The following is a 17,672-nucleotide window of genomic DNA, read 5'->3' on the forward strand; positions in this document are numbered from 1 at the left end:
TGTGTATGATAGCTAGGAGGAAAACATGAAGAGTTGAAATTCCACAAAAAGGGATAATCAACTCTGCAAATATCGATCGAAACTTGAACCCTTGTATAGATATGCAGTTTTATAAAGCACAATAATTGAAATAGGTAGTCCGTATTGCCGTATTGGTATCAGATCTATTCTCATATTCCGATCTTTCCATTTTTTTTTATCCATTTCTTGGGTAAAGTCTTCCAACTATATTTGAAAATGAATTGGTTATCCATAAAGAGAAAGAAAGTTTTCTTCTAGTTCCGCTTCTTGCTCGTCCAATTCAGAAAGACTTGTCAGAAATCACCGATTGGGTTGGTCCGACCAACAAAGGCATGGGACTTTTGGGCATTGATTGGGTTGAGCTAAGCTACCTTTAAGTGTAGCTTTATATATATACATATAAGAAGCCAAACAAAGAAATATGACAACAAGATCTCCAATAGTTTAATGGCAATCCTTAGGAGGCGCTAGATGAAATTGAGTTTGTACAGTTAATTCTTGATGTATTCATAGCTTTATGTAGGAGTTTGTTTTATGAGAGAATAGGTAATCAAAACCTTACTCTAATTTGTAAGTATACTTTCGAATATTGATGCAAAATCTAACTTTAACAAAAAAAAAAAGTCGCATGAAAATGAAATGCTTCATTTTTTAAACAATTCTTTTGATATTGAGATATTTTTTTATGATTGCATTATGACTTTTTTATGGTAGTATGAATGGAGATAGAGTGATATGTGAATATTTATTATTGCTAAAACTTATTTTTGTAATAGTGTAATTAATTCTATAAATGTATTTTAGTAAAAAATGAAAATAAAGTCATGCTAATAAAAAAAAATGTTTTTTTTTTGTAGATTGAGATGTACCTTTGAAATACTCAAAAATCAATGATCTCCCTATCCAATGTTACACCAAACTCAATTTAGGTAGGAAATAGTTTCTTAAAAAATGTTGTTAAATAATTCTTTTAATTCTTCTTTATATAAAATGTGTCTAAAAATACAATATTTAAAAATAAATATATGGAGCATAAATTGAAAAGTAATTTGTGAATTAATGATAAATGAGGATGATGAAAAAATTAATTAGTATTTTATTGTTGGTGGTGGATTTATTTAATCGTAAATACTTTTTCAATTTTATTATTAGTTTTGTTTGACTTAGCACTTACTGTTTTTAGGGTTCAGGAAGTGGAAGGAACTTGCTAAATAACTAACAGAAAGAAGGGAAAAGGTCCTGATTTACCCCTAAACTTTATGATTTGGAGCTGATATACCCTCCGTTTAAATAATGGCTCATATATGCCCCTGCCGTTATAGAAATGGCTCATATATGCCCTTTTACTTAACAGAAATTTTTTTAATAAATTAAAAATTCATTTTTTTTACTTTAATTTAAGAAAATGTCATATGGCTTTTAAAATACCCCACTTTCCACCATACCCACCCGACCCAATTGGAAACAATAGAAACCCACCCGCTCAAATTAACTTCACCCATTTCATTTCATGGTTTCCACCTCAACAGAAACAAAAATAATTTTTTTGTTAGTATCCGGTCTCATTTTGAGTGAAGATTGCTAATTTTAGGACATGAATACAGTTAAATAAATATTTCCCTTAATTGCCTCTTCTTTCGGCTATACAAGGACGAGAATGATTTCTTGATGGCTTTGTTCTGGGCATACATTTATCTCCTTTTCCAATTCGAGGGTTTCTTTTTTACCAGATTGTGTTTCCTCTCTTTATCCGGGGGTGCCCTCTGCTTGGTACATTTCTCAAGCAATTTGTTCTTTCTTATCCATTGATCTTTTTCACACTAAATGAACATGTTTGTTTAGAGATAGATTATCACTCACTTTTAGCTTAAGTTGTGGATTTACGGTATATAAGCTTACCTAGTTTCTATTTAAGATGGATCAATTTATAGACCCTAACAAAGTAAAGGTTAAATGTGCAATATATAGGATGCATAACGCATCTCTTGTAATAATATTTGATGCTTGCAAACTTTGGTATGTTAAATGCTTGATAAATAACTGGGTTTATTATTTTGTGGGCACTTTAGGAACTGAGGCAGATCCAAGGAAGAAGGGCACTACTGCGGCCGCTTAAGTTTCTAAAGAGGCAGTTTGACGTTTTATTTTTATTTTGCCTTCCATTTCACCGATAAATCGAAGTTTTGAATATTCGCTTCTCAAATATCACCCGAACTCTGGATTGTAGAGCTCACTGGAACCCTCACAATTTTTTTTGGTTTCATTTGAGTGTGGAAATAACGAAATGAAATGAGTTAGGTTAATTTGGGTGGGTGAGATTTTTTGTTTCCAATTGGGTCGGGTGGTATGGTGGAGTGGAAGGTGGGTATTTTAAAAGTCACATGACATTTTCTTAAATTAAAGTAAAAAAATGAATTTTTAATTTATTAAAAAAATTTCTGTTAAGTAAAAGGGCATATATGAGCCATTTCTATAACGGCAGGGGCATATATGAGCCATTTTTTAAACGGAGGGTATATCAGCTCCAAATCATAAAGTTTAGGGGTAAATCAGGACCTTTTCCCAAGAAAGAAAGGACGGTGGCGATCATGCATGACACTTCTTGTAAAATTAATATTATGATAAGAATTGACGTGGCAAAAAACTTTTTATTGCATAAGAATTTGACTAAACCAAAAAAGAAAATAATGTATCTTTGTCACCTTTTAATTCTCCGTCGTCACATCTTCTTCCTTATTTTTAAATCTCATTGTCAATCTAATGAAAACATTTGATCATCTATATTTTGAATGTCCTGTGGGTTTTTAAGAAATTTAATCTTCTCATAGTGCTCGATATTATGGGTTACTTACTCCCAGGATAAAATGGATAAACCTATAAGACTCAATTGTTATGTGTATGAGGAACTCCGTAATAAGTTGGATGAGCATTACATAGAACCTCACTATTTTGAAGGCACATTTTTGCATTTAGGGGCAAGCTTTTAGGAATTACACGTCTTTCTTATTTTTTTTTCATGTGTTAGCCAATTGATATTGGCATCTTATGGCGCCTAGAAGGTTTTTCTGAAAAAACATTATGAGGACCTCCGTAATGAGTTGAGGGAGCATTATATATAGTCTCACTATTTATAAGACATATTTTTGCATTTAGGGGCTGACTTTAAAAATTACGCGATTTTTTTATTTTTTTCGTGTGTGTTAGCCATGGATATTGGCGTCTTAGGGCGCCTAGAAGGTTTTTTTGGATAAATTTTGTAAGGACTTTCGTAATGAGTTGGGAGACATTACATATAGTGTGACCACTTTTTAAAAGCAATTTTTTTGCATTTAGGGGTCAACTCCTAGAATTACACGACTTTTTTTGGTTTTTAGTATGTGTTTACCCATGGACATTGACACCATATGGCACTCGGAAGGACATTCTGAAAAAACTTTATGAGGACCTCCGTAATGAGTTGGGGGGAGCATTACGTATAGTCTCACCATTTTTAGGTATATTTTTGCATTTAGGGAACATCTTTCTGAAATTACGTGAATTTTTTTGTTTTTTCAGTGTGTTCGCCCATGGATATTGGCGCCTTATGGCGCTCGGGAGGATTTTCTGAAAAAACATTATGAGGACCTTTGTAATGAGTTGAGGAGCATTATGTATAGTCTCACCATTTTTAAGGCATGTTTTTGCATTTAGGGGCCAAGTTTTAGGAATTACGTGACTTTCGTGGTTTTTCGTGTGTGTTAGCCAATGGATATTGACGTCTTATGGCCCTCGAATTTTTTTTTGAAAATATTTTATGAGGATCTCTGTAATGAGTCATGAGAGCATTACATATAGTCTCACCATTTTAAGGCATATATTTGCATTTAGGGTCAATTTTTAGAAATTATGCGACTTTCTTGATTTTTCACGTGTGTTAGGCCATGGATATTGGCGCCCGAAATGTTTTTCAAAAAAACTTTATAAGGACCTCTATAATGAGTTGTGAGAGTATTACATATGGTCTCACAATTTTTTAAGACATGTTTTTACATTTAGGCGCAACCTTTTAGAAATTACACGTCTTTCTTGATTTTTCGTGTGTGTTAGCCCTTTGATATTGGCGTCCGGAAGGTTTTTCTGAATAAACTTTATGAGTACAATCGTAATGAGTTAGGTGAGCATTACATATAGTCTGACCATTTTTAAGACATATTTTTGCATTTAGGGGCCAACTTTTAAAATTATGCGATTTTTTTATTTTTTCATGTGTGTTAGTCCATGGATATTGGCGCCTATAAGGTTTTTCTGAAAAAACTTTATGAGAACATTCGTAATGAGTTGGGGAAGCATTACGTATAGTCTCACCATTTTTAAGGCGTGTTTTTGAATTTAGGGACCAACTTTTAGGAATTACGCGTCTTTTTTTATTCTTCGTTTGTGTTAGCCCATGGAAATAGGCGCCTTATGGAGCCCGAAAGGTTTTTCTAAAAAAAATTTATGTAGACCTTCGTAATGAGTTGATGGAAGTATTACGTATTAGTCTCACCATTTTTAAGGTATGTTTTTGCATTTAGGGGCCAACTTTTAGGAATTACACGACTTTCTTGATTTTTTGTGTGTTAGTCCATGGATATTGGTGCCGTATGGTGCCTATATGATTTTTCTGAAAAAACTTTATAATGATATATGTAATGAGTTGGGGGAGCATTATATATAGTGTCACCATTTTTAAGGCATACATTTGCATTTTAGGGCCAACTTATAGAAATTATGTGACTTTCAAGATTTGTCATGTGTGTTAGCCCATGGATATTGACAACTTATGGCGTCCGAAAGTTTTTTCTAGAATTTTTTTTATGAGGGTCTCTGTAATGAGTTGGGGGAACATTACATATAGTCATACCATTTTAAGGCATATTTTTGCATTAAGGGTCAACTTTAAGAAATTACTCGACTTTCTTGGTTTCTCGTGTGTGTTAGCCCATAGATATTGGCAACTTATAGCGCATAAGGTTTTTCTGAAAAAACATTATGAGTTCTTCCATATTGAGCTGGGGAGCTTTATGTACAGTCTCACAATATTTTTAAGATATGTTTTTGCATTTAGTGGCCAACTTTTAGGAATTACACGACTTTCTTGATTTTTCGTGTGTGTTAGCCTATGGATATTGGCACCTTATGACCCCCGTAAGATTTTCTGAAAAAAAACTTTATGAAGACCTTCGTAATGAGTTGGAGAGCATTACGTATAGTCTCACAATTTTTCAAAGCATATTTTTGCATTTCGAGGCCAACTTTTAAGGATTATGCGACTTTCGTAGTTTTTCGTATGTGTTAGCCGATGGATATTGGCGCTTTATGGCGCTCAAAAGGTTTTTCTGAAAAAACTTTATGAGGACCTCTGTAATGAGTTGAAGGAGCATTACATATAGTCTTGCCATTTTTGAGGCATATATTTGTCTTTAGGGGCCAACTCTTAGGAATTACGCGACTTTCTTGATTTTTCACGTGTGTTAGCCCATGATTATTGACGCATTATGGCGCCCGATAGATTTTTCTAATTTTTTTTATGAGGACCTCCGTAATGAGTTATGAGAGTATTACGTATAGTCTCACCATTTTTTTAAGTCATGTTTTTGCATTTTGGCGCAACCTTTTAGGAATTATAGGTCTTTCTCTTTTTTCGTTTGTGTTAGCGCATTGATATTGGCACCTTATGTCGCCCGAAAGGTTTTTCTCAAAAAACTTTATGAGGATCTCCATAATGAGTTGGGGGGGCATTACATATAGTCGCACCATTTTAAGGCAATTTTTGCATTAGGGGCCAACTTTTAAGAATTACGCAACTTTCTTGATTTTCGTGTTGTTAGCCCATGGATATTGGCGCCTTATGGTGCTCGAAAGATTTTTCTGCAAAAAACTTTATGAGAACTTCCATAATGAGTTATGGGAGCATTATATATAGTCTCACCATTTCTAAGACATATTTTTGGACTTAAGATTTAACTTTTAGGAATTACGCGACTTTTTTGGTTTTTCATATGTATTAACCTATGGATATTGACCTTATGGCGCCTGAGAGGTTTTTCTGAAAAACTTTATGAGGACCTCCGTAATGAGTTGGGGGAACATTACATATAGTCTCACCATTTTAAGGCATGTTTTTGCATTTAGGGGCCAACTTTTAGGAATTACGCAATTTTTTTAGTTTTTCGTGTGTGTTAACCCATAGATATTGGCGCTTTATGGTACACGAAAGGTTTTTCTTAAAGAATTTTATAAGGACCTTTGTAATGAGTTGGAGAGTATTACATATAATCTCACTATTTTTAAAACATATTTTTACATTTATGAGCTAACTTTTAGGAATTATGCAACTTATTTTATTTTTCGTATGTGTTAGCAAATGGATATTGGCGCCTTATACATTTATAAGGTTTTTTGAACAAATTTTATGAGGACTCCCATAGTGAGTTGGGGGAGCATTATGTACAGTCTCACTATTTTAAAGGCATAATTTTGCATTTAGGGGCCAACTTTTAGGAATTATGTAATTTTTTTTGTTCGTGTGTGTTAGATCATGGATTTGGTGCCTTTGAAATTTCGATACCATAATTTTGATATTCGATTTTTAAAAATATTATATCATTATCATACCGATTTAATTCGGTATTGTTCAGTATTTTGAAGTTTGATTTTGATATTTTGTGGTATGGTAAATCAATAGTTTGTTCAACATCGACTAAAATATACTTGTAAATTGAAATGTATACCATATATCATACCAAATATCATAATATTAAAAATTACGATATCAAAAGTTTCGATATGGTATGATAATTCGATATATACCATATCATGCCTTTCCCTACTTCACACTCTCATATCAAGTGTTCCGTTCTTAATGAGCTAAATATGTATGATATACTATCTAACCAACTCTCTCTAAATCTTTTTTGATCAAATATTACACATTACAAATCTAAATTACTCAAATCCATGACTTATAAACGTCTATCCAAACTGTTCACACTCTCTCGTCTAGTATCATATCTTTAATGAGCTAGACATATATAATATACACTACTCCCTCCGTCCCATTTTATGTGGCACCATGATCAGTCCCAAAAAGAATGTCACATTTCCTTATATGATAAGTATTTAAAGGTACCATTCATCTTTTACCTTTGTTGGTCCCACTTAATCTTAAAATAATACTCCAATACATTTATGAGGAGAGAAAAAAGTGAATCTACTTTTTAAAGGATAATTTGGTAAACATTTCAAAGTCTTCATTTATTTCTTAAACTCCGTGTCCGATCAAATGTTGTCACATAAAATGGGACGGAGGGAGTATATATTTGNATCCAAACTGTTCACACTCTCTCGTCTAGTATCATATCTTTAATGAGCTAGGCATATAAAATATATACTACTTCCTCCGTCCCATTTAATGTGACACCATTTCCTTTTTGATCAGTCCCAAAAAGAATGTCACATTTCCTTATATGATAAGTATTTAAAGGCACAATTCCTCTTTTACCTTTATTGATCCCACTTAATCTTAAAATAATACTCCAATACATTTATGAAGAGAGAGAAAAATGAATCTACTTTTTAAAGGATAATTTGGTAAATATTTCAAAGTCTTCATTTATTTCTTAAACTCCGTGTTCGGTCAAATAATGCCACATAAAATGGGATGGAGGGAGTATATATTTGGGAGTGCTTTACCTATCAATGTGCAACTTTCCGATGTGAATTCATATTTAAATGGGTTGTAATGTAAGTACCTAACACCGAATGAGAAATCAAAATAAAAAATAAAATATATATATATATATATATAAACCATCTAATCAACTCTCTCATATTCTTTACGATCAAATATTAAGCATCATGAATCTAAATTAATCGAAACCGATGGATCTTTGGACACATCAAAGTAAACAATGGATCTAGTAGAAACTGGCCATAAAAATACCCTGGAGACCAGTCAAACATCATTTTTATTTATTAAAAAATAAAAATAAAATTTAAAAAACTCCACAAAACGACAAAAAGAAAGGTGATAACTATTCCATACATCGCATGTGTACTTACACCTTTTTCTTTTCACCAATCATCGAAAAGTAAGTGTCAGTCAGTCCTACGTGGAAGCATATTATTGGTTAATAAATTAGATGCTCCGAGAATAACGAATCCCGCTAAGAATTTTATTTTAATATTATTTTAATATTTATATATTTCTCCGAAGAAGACGTAAGGATTTCGAGAATTTTTCTGGGTCTGGGTATTTTTTAATTTTTATTTTTGTTTTGAATTTTTTGGGTTCTTGGGAAATTCATAAGAGTTTTTTTTGTATATATATATAGATATATAGTAAGAAACACGGGTTATATGTGAAAAAGGGGCAAAAAAAAGTTTGATAAATCTAGGGTTTGAGTGATTTGGGGTTTTTGATTTGTTGGAAGCTATGAGGAAGAGGCTTGATACCAGATTTCCTGCTGTAAGTTTCACTTTCGCCTTTCTATTCAGTTTTTTTATTTGGGTTTTTTATGTTTTGGGTGTTCTTGATTTTCTATGTTCTATATGGGTTTTTTTCTCCCTTTTTTGGTTGTTGAATTGAAAAAAGTAACTGGGGTTTTCTTGGTTTTGGTTTATTAAACAGTTTTGAGCTTTTTGTGGGATAAAGCTTTGAGCTTTGATGTTTTGGTGGTAGTTATAAGGCTATTGAATGAGTAGAACTGACAAATTTGTAAGGTTAAAGGTATGAATGGGTTTTTCTTTTCCCTGGGTGGTCTTGGTTTTGGTTAAAAATATAGGTTTTTGGGTGTTCTTGTAAATTTGAAAGTTTGGAGCTTTTAGTTCTGTTTTTGTGGGAATAAAGATTTGAGCTTTGATGTTTTGGTGATAGTTATAAGGCTATTGAATGGATGGAACTATCAAATTTGTAAGGTTCCAAGGTATGGATAGGTTTGGATGTCTATGGTTTAATTGTTGCTTGTAAATTTGAAAGTTTGGATTGTTTATTTCCTTTGGGAGTAAAGCTTTGAGTTTTGGTGATAGTTACTACGCTGTTGAATGAATAGAACTGTTTAATATATAAGGTTCAAGGTATGGCTGGGTTTGGATGTCTACTATTTATTTGTTGCTGGTAAATTTGAAACTTTGGATTTTTTTAGACTATCAAGTTCCTTTTTGAGGGGAATGAAGCTTTGAGCGTTGATGTCTTGGTGATAGTTATAAGGCAAATGAATGAATACAACTGTCTAATTTGTAACGTTTAAGGTATAGCTGAGTTTGTGTGTTGACTATTCATTGTAGGGTGAAAGGGTGGAGCTTGAATATGATTTCTTGTTTGGCTCCGGGGAGTTGCCTTGTTCTTATATTAGTTTTTTTTTTTCTTTGAGAATTAATCTGTGAGCTTTGATGTTTGGGTGGTAGTTGTAAGGCTATTGAATGAATAGAATGGTCAAACTTTTCTAAGGTTCAAGGTGTGGCTTGGTTTGGATGTGGCACTTATTTTATTATTGGTTGAAAAGGTGGAGCTTGAGTATGACTTTTTGTTTGGATTCTAGTAGTTGCCTTGTTTTCATGTTAGTGTGTATTTGCTTCGTATAGTTGGATGTTAAAATAGGTTGAGTACTAGATGAGGTGCCTCACTAAAGAAAGTAAGTGTGTTTGGATATCTACCATTTTATTGTTGATTGAAAAGGTTGAGCTCAAGTATGACTTCTTGGTTGGCTCGTGGGAGTTGCCTTGTTTTCATGTTACTGTGTGTATTTGCTTAGTTTGGTTTGGATATTAAACAGGTTAAGGTTGAGTACTAGATGAGGTGCCTCACAAATGAAAGCAGAAAGAAGAAAATAGAACACATGTTCTCTTGTTTCTTGGAGTTGAGGTACAAGAAGTATGGATTTTTTTCTCTTGAATCCGGCAATTAGGTCTTAATAGTAGACGAAGAAATCTGATCTTGCCTAAGCTGTCAGTGCTCCGTGGTATGTTTTGAACATATAGTAAGTTGTTTGTGATAGTTACTGGACCATATTTTTGCCCGTATTTTTTTAACCTTCTCCTTATTTGCTGAGAGCAAAAACAGTTCTTTGAAGTTGCAAAAAGTAGTACTGTTTTTTTTTTTGGGAGAGGTAAGTAACAACAATAACAACAACAAACACAGGTAGAGTCTATGCAGACCTTACCCCTACCTTTGAGAAGGTAGAGAGGCAATTTGGGTAAACATATGTACAAATTGTAAAAGTAGTTCTATAACTGAAACCCACCTAGACAGAGCAAGTACAAATTGTAAAAGTAGTTCTATGACTGAAATTCACCTAGGCAGTGCATTTAAATAGCTTTGTTCCATGGAGAAAGTCTGATGTTTTGATTTAATTTTTAAAGCAAGTTTCTAATTCAGGGTGCTTGTAAAGAGTTGAACTTACCTGGTTGGAGAGGGTATTTGTTAGGTTGGTATGCATGAATTTAGAACTGGTAGTTGGGACAACAATATACCCAGTGTAATCCCGCAAGTGGAGTCCGGGAGGGTGATGTGTATGCAACCTTACTTCTACCTTGTAAAGCATATCAAAATCAGAATGAAAAGGACATATAGTAGTGAAGAAACCATGCCAAAAATAATGAGACAAAAACAATAGCAATAAGCCATATCAAATAATACAAACCGAAGCATTGGAAACAACAAGTAATAATAAGATTGAAAAACAAGATTGTAGGAGAGTAATGTTAATAATAGTGATATGGGAAACTAGACAATGATTGACCTCTTCCTAATACTATAATACAAACTAATTGTGGGAATGGGCATGCATGCACCAAATGTGTATTTGACGTTTTATATGTGGATTGCCTGTAATTTAGTGCGGTCTGCTAGTCTGTATCTTTCATGGTTCAACAGTATGTTGTACTGATGTTTGGTTTCAAGGTAAGAATTATGGTGATTGGAATTTGAAAACTAGCTATTGCTATTGCTTTTAAAAGTTTTGTATGTTAACATCTGGTTGTAAATGAAATTACTTAATCTAATTGACTATTGTTATATGAAGTTATTGTCTCTGTTGATAAAGTTGCTGAATCGAAGATTTTAACTGTTCTAATACCTCATTGTCATTTATTTGCAGGCTCGGATTAAAAAGATTATGCAAGCTGATGAGGATGTGGGGAAGATTGCGATGGCTGTTCCTCTTTTAGTCTGTAAGTCCTTTATTTCAATGAATTTCTTTTTGCATTTGGTTCAACTGATTTAAGATCTGTTTACCTGTATTCATTCCTTTGCTTCTTGGTATCTATTTTTGTGTGGTTCATTTTGTTTATCCTAACTCGTGTTTGTCAACGTTATATTCAGCAAAAGCTCTTGAACTCTTTCTGCAAGATCTTTGTGACCGTACATATGAGATCACCCTCAAGAAAGGAGCAAAAACAATGAATTCTTTCCATTTGTAAGTTTAATTTACTGTTATGATATTACACATTGTATTAGGTCTCTGGTTATCAGCTAACTTGGTCCCTCTACTTCACAGGAAACATTGTATCCAGAGCTTTAATGTGTTTGATTTCCTGAAGGATGTAGTGAGCCGGGTTCCTGATCTAGGTGGGTCAGATGCTAGTGCTGAATCGGCCACCAAAAGAAGGTTAGAAAATTGTACTTCCTATGATTTTTTTTTCTTGCCTGTGATGGGTTTCGGAGCAGTGAATTTGTATCATTAACGGCAGACTGTTTGCTGATTCAGGAAAGTTGCTGAAGAAGATGATCATGACAGTGATGATGATACCAAAAGGAATCATGCGGTATGGAGATTATTCCTTTTTGATAATGTTGGGTTTAAACTTGATTAAAATTTCAGAAATAGGGATAGGTTGAGGCATAATTACTAAACGTAGCGGTACTTTGGATAATTACCAAATGCAGAGAGTGTTTTTGAAATTCACTCTGTATCAGTGATACAACATAAAATATGGAACAAATTGTTGTATCACTGATAAAGAGCAAATTATTGCGTCACTGATACAAAGCGAATTTCAGAAACTATTGTATCACTGATACAGATCAAAATTCATAAACTGTTGCATCACTGAAACAGGGTGTGCTTGATTTTTCTTTTTTGAACTCTCGCTGTGTTTGATAATAGTGTATTAGTTTGTCTGGTTAAGTAACTATTCCTTTAAATTTTGGGTTTTCCATAGATAGCCCATTTGTTTAAACATTGACCAAGCTACAAACTGTTTACATCAAATGTTGTATGTAATCCAATTTCTTCTATGTATTTGTGCTTCCTGTATAATAGTGCCTTTTTACATCAAATGTTGTATGTAATCCAATTTCTTCTATGTATTTGTGCTTCCTGTATAATAATGCCTTTTTTTGTTGAAATCACAGAATGAGACTGCAAACAACAGTGGTGCTGGAAGGGGACGAGGTAGGGGTAGGGGTAGAGGCCGTGGTAGAGGTGCACGAGCAGTAGAGAAAGGTGACTCCAATGTTCACAAGGAGAAACTTGAAGACCCTGCTGCTGATGTTTCACATCAAAAGGATGATGAGAACCAAAAACAAAATGATGAAAGAATGGTAGACTATGTAGCAGAATCAGCAGTAGATTCAAAGAACATTTCAGCTGCTAAATGCTCCCCAGAAGTCGTCGCCCCTGCTAGAAACTTCGATCTCAACATTGACTTAAACGAGAGTGTGGAATCCACACCAATGCCATCTGAAGTCCCTTTATCATCATCAGCAACACCAGCACCAGCACCAGCACCACCGCCTCCTGAAGTGAAGCATGAGGAAATCCCTGGATGGTCCCTGTCCGAGATGGAAAAGATGGCCATCGATCCAATTCAATTGGCCAACTTAAACCAAGGGTTAGACGAGGAAGAGGAAGATTACGACGAAGAAGGATAGGTATTGTTATTCTAATGTGTTTAGAGCAGTTACAACTCACATACAAGTAGACAGGCTTGTTCTTCTAGTCTTTTTTAGGAATTTTAGTTCAAATGTAAAAGGAAAAAGGGCATCATTGTGAATGAAGCTCAGGTTTTTATTTTAGTTGTGACTTAGGTATCTGTATTTATAGTCTTGTGTATTGTTCATCAACAAGCATCTTAGGAAAAACATGTACAATTTCTAACTTCTAATTCAGAAATATATATTCTAGGTTGGAGGTTACATTAACACCTTGTTTGGATGATTGTTACCTATTGTATTGCTAGTTTAAATACTATGTTTGATTGTTAATTAAATTATATTATATCGTATCGTTTAAAATCTATCATTACATAGACGAAAAGTAACGATTGATTTGGTGTTATCGCATTATTACTTTATATTTTCTTCTCATTTTGTCTTTTACTTGTTATTTAATAATTTTATTTTGTCATTTATTGTACTTTTTATAGCATTTCTATCTCGTACTCTACTTTTCTTTTTGACTTATCATTCAAATTATTAATATATGATATTTTATTATGTAACAGGGAGAAGGATACAATCTATCCACACATTGTTTGATTAAAACAGTACATACTATGAAATAATAACTAACCACCCTCCAAATAAAGTGTCAGTGTTCTGAGATGTGTCAAAATTTGCCAACTTAGTTACTAACATTCTTAGATATTTCTTTATTAACTTGGAGATCAATTTGAAAAAGTTTTTGTGCGTGTTGTCAAGCGTCTATTATGTAAATACGTGAATCATATAAATTATATTACTTTTTTTAATAATACACATCAACTTCAATTGGAACAAGTGCATCATTTTATGACTTATTCTAGGTAATGCGTATAAATAAAGAAGGTAATTCCTATATTTTAATTGGTTAACTTATTTAAGACCTCATTTGTTTCGTTAAAATTTAAACCTCTGCATCTGAATATTAAAATTTAATATTAAGATTTGAATACTAAATAGTTTTTTTTTTCCAACACCTGAATGTACAAACTTGTTTTTATTTAAAATCAATAAATCCAGATTAATTTATACTATATCAATAAAAAAAAGATTTAACAATTATATGATAGTTGAAAGTGGCAGTTGTAGATAATGATAACGGTGATGGTTGTGGGTGATCAAATATGACCATGACTGACAATAGTGATTAATAATAATTATCGATCATAGTAACTGGTGGTTATAATTAATAATTGTAGTGGACGATATGGATAGTAAATGAAAGTAGTGAATGATAACGACAATTAATTATTGTTGAAATTTGCTTTAAGTTACTGCAGTAACTTTNTGTGGGTGATCAAATATGACCATGACTGACAATAGTGATTAATAATAATTATCGATCATAGTAACTGGTGGTTATAATTAATAATTGTAGTGGACGATATGGATAGTAAATGATAGTAGTGAATGATAACGACAATTAATTATTGTTGAACTTTGCTTTAAGTTACGGCAGTAACTTTTAGCAAAATAAGTTATTTAGTTTGAAATAAATTTGAATTTTGAAGTTTAGTTAGTTTGTTTATGTTGTTGAGATATTTTAGGTTGTTTAAATTTCCAATTATGCAAATTATGTATTTCTTGTTGGCTATATAAAGCCCCTCAATGCTTAAGAAAATTATTGAAATCAATTGAAAGCTATTTCAATCCATTGAAAGAAATTTTCAATCTTTTTGTGCTGCCCCATTTTTAAAAAACACCAACAATTATATATAGTAATGACTAGTTATGACGATTATCGATAGTGATTGATGATTGTAATAACGATAGGCGATAATGATTCATGATTGTGACTATGTGACTGTAGTAATTAACTATAGCTATAAAACTTAAATGTTGGATAAGTCTCTTGATAGGAGGTAGCAGTTACCCTATGATATCAACTGATGTACGCGCAAGCTGACCCCTCCACCATGTTCAGAAAAAGGAAGTTTTCCCCTGTCAGTTGTCTTTCGATTTTTGTTACTACCGATTGTTTCTTGTGCTTTGGTTATCACCTTCTTTTTTTGTAACAGATGTTCTGTAATGCTTCATCATCTACTATATGTTATGTCTTCTTTAATTAGGTATGTTCTTTGTTATACGTTACTTGAGCCAAGGGTCTTTTGGAAACAATGTATATATGTTCGCTGTGGCTAAGCTGCTAAGCAGACAAAGAAATGATCCTGTTTCTGTTATTGTGGTCTATCTGTCTATCTGTCTATCTATCTGTCTATCTGTCTGTCTGTCTGTCTGTAAAGAGCTTATATTTTCGCGAGCCATCAACATTTGTAGGTTGCAATTCACATCAAAATGTCTTATCTGGGGAACTTGCTAGTGGTCTTCTTATCCAGGTACTATACGCCACTCTCTTACGATTAGTTCGTTCTAGTTTTGACGTTTAACATATGTTTCTTGTATTATAGATCCAGAAGTTGAAGCTTGATATTGATGAGTGAGTTAGTGTTACTGATCTTGTCCTAAAGATGAAACAACTTGAAGTTCAAGTGCTTCTGGTTTCCTGATCTGATCTCTGTATCTTCTGTGTCAAAATTTGGACTCTTTAAGGCAAATGGTAATCTTTTTGGGCGTCCGTTGATAGGTGATGTGACCATCTCATCTAAAAGCTTAAATTGTTAGCAAAAACATATCTTTATTTGCTTAATTACTTCCTCAAGATGCTTTCTTACGTGTGGGCGTGGTTCTTTTTTATGGGTTAATCACGTGAAGAATCTTTTTTAAAGGGGAGCCTTGGTGTAACTGGTATGATCTCTTGGTCACATGTTCGAGTTGTGGAAACAATCTCTTTGCATAAATGTAAGATAAGACTACATATAATAGACACTTGTGGTCTGATCCTTCCCAGAACCCCGCATAACTGGAACATAGTGCACCGGATTTCAGTGATTTACTGATCTTTCCCATCTTATGATTCATGGCATGACATGATACGAGAGCAGAAGGCAGAGGAAGGATTATTTGAATTCAAAAACGACGGGCTACTTTTGGAGGATTCGACACGCACACAATATTTGACTTTGGTGTGGTTTTGATTAATTCCAAAGATTAACATTTTCTCTCTTTTCCTTAATCAGTGTCTCGAGCTTGAACTATAAGAATAAAGTTGCTTTTCGTAGAGAGTGCTTTACTCCCAAAATGGAATTTGCATACCGGACTTTGAATCAGTCCGGCCCCATAGCGGGTACACTCCTAGAAACAAAGTTTTTTCACACCGTGATTCAGTAAGAAGTTTGTGTTATAAAACATGATTTTCTCACTCATTTCAATAATATCATCATATTAGAAAAATATATGGTGGGAAACAGATTTTTACTAAAATAGTGAAAAATTTCCTAATTTTTCTCTATGAATACATCACTATTTTTCCCTTTCACACCCAATTCAATCAAAATATCTGTATATATAGGCACTAAGTATTTTTTAGTAATAAAATAATAATCTTTTTAATAACTGATAGTGAACACCGAATAAAAAACAAATTTCATGCCGGACTCTAAGGTTGGCATCTTTGAAACCTTGATCATTTGATCCATTCCAAAGGTTGTATGAGTGAATTTTCCTCGTGCAATGACATGTACATATATTATAATATAATATAAATATGTACTATATAATAAGAAGGGCAAATCTATTAAATTTAAACTATCGTTAACGAGTAATCCTAATATTGGCGGATTCGTAAGGAACCAAGTCCTACCTAAGATGAAGAAAAGTCCAAAAAAGACGAAATTAAAAAAAATGATTCCATCAAAATCAACCTTCTTTCAATTGTTGACATTTGGACTTAAAAATAAGGAAAAAAATGAACCATTCTTTGTATACTAATTGTCACAATTAGTCTTAATCACAAAACACTTAGTTTTCATTCAGGTTGGTTTAGATGAGTTTATTTAAATAGTTTTTTTTGAGGTTGAGATATACAATTTATGAGTGAAGACAAATTCAAAATTAAATTCGAGTAATTATCCTAACTCGTTTGATTTTTATATTTTTTGGCTATTTAATGAGTTAAAATTGCAATTACTATTTTGTAAACTAGATCATCGAAGAAAGATATTCAATTGCAATTATCTTTAATAAAAATATTACTTTTTTTTTTGTTTTCTATTCGGTTTCCGGGCCCGCATTAGAGCTCGACTATTCCGGATATACGACGCTCTAACCCTAGACTTCTGGTTAAGGGAAGAGCAGCTTCATCCACTCTTTTGATTGTAAAAATATTGCTTAATTACTCTATAATTGACATTCTACAATACTCAATTTTTTTTTAATGTTTATGTAAAATATTACAAAAACTTCATATTGCTTAGATAAATTCCTCAATGTGTTTATTTTTGTCATTAATAGGACATCTATAAAACTTATATATTTAAGATTTTGTTCTTAAATCATCCATTAAAAAAATAAAAAAATATTCCAACACAAGGAAGTGGACTGTTGGATAGCGTAATACAAAACTTGTTCACAAAATTTAATCTATTGTCCGTTGTTTCGTAAGATTTCGTTTTTCGTTCCATCGTTGATCTTTTTATTTCTATCGATATATATTATTTCGCTCTTGACTTATTGTCACGACTAATATTAACGAACTCATATGAAGATAAATATTTCACATGTAAGAGTATCATGCATCTTTTAGTTGTGCGTTTTTTCTATTGTGTGATCCAACAATTAATGTGTAATCTATGGCCCACGCCTCTTATTTGTT

General features: G+C 32.9%; 1 protein-coding gene across 2 annotated transcripts; it reads left to right on the top strand.

The window, feature by feature from the left end:
• Positions 1-8,287: 8,287 nt before the first annotated feature.
• Positions 8,288-13,183, top strand: LOC125845139 (uncharacterized). 2 transcript variants are annotated; one of them, XM_049524571.1, is made up of 7 exons: positions 8,288-8,509; positions 9,816-9,904; positions 11,139-11,211; positions 11,363-11,456; positions 11,538-11,648; positions 11,748-11,805; positions 12,395-13,183. In XM_049524571.1, exons 3-7 carry the CDS (start codon positions 11,157-11,159, stop codon positions 12,911-12,913), a joined length of 837 nt encoding a protein of 278 aa, XP_049380528.1. In that variant the 5' UTR covers positions 8,288-8,509; positions 9,816-9,904; positions 11,139-11,156; the 3' UTR covers positions 12,914-13,183. The 2 variants fall into 2 exon arrangements, with proteins under 2 accessions (XP_049380528.1, XP_049380527.1); XM_049524570.1 differs by lacking the exon at positions 9,816-9,904 and having other exon boundaries at positions 8,290-8,509.
• Positions 13,184-17,672: the final 4,489 nt, after the last annotated feature.

Source organism: Solanum stenotomum, chromosome 11 (genome assembly GCF_019186545.1).
Source record: "Solanum stenotomum isolate F172 chromosome 11, ASM1918654v1, whole genome shotgun sequence".
Classification (NCBI taxonomy): Eukaryota; Viridiplantae; Streptophyta; class Magnoliopsida; order Solanales; family Solanaceae; genus Solanum; species Solanum stenotomum.

Coding starts and splice junctions, on each gene's coding strand:
- LOC125845139 (XM_049524570.1), top strand. CDS start 8,477: ATGAGGAAGAGGCTTGATACCAGATTTCCTGCT. Junction 11,457..11,537: donor ACAATGAATTCTTTCCATTT/GTAAGTTTAATT, acceptor TCTACTTCACAG/GAAACATTGTATCCAGAGCT. Junction 11,649..11,747: donor GAATCGGCCACCAAAAGAAG/GTTAGAAAATTG, acceptor TTGCTGATTCAG/GAAAGTTGCTGAAGAAGATG.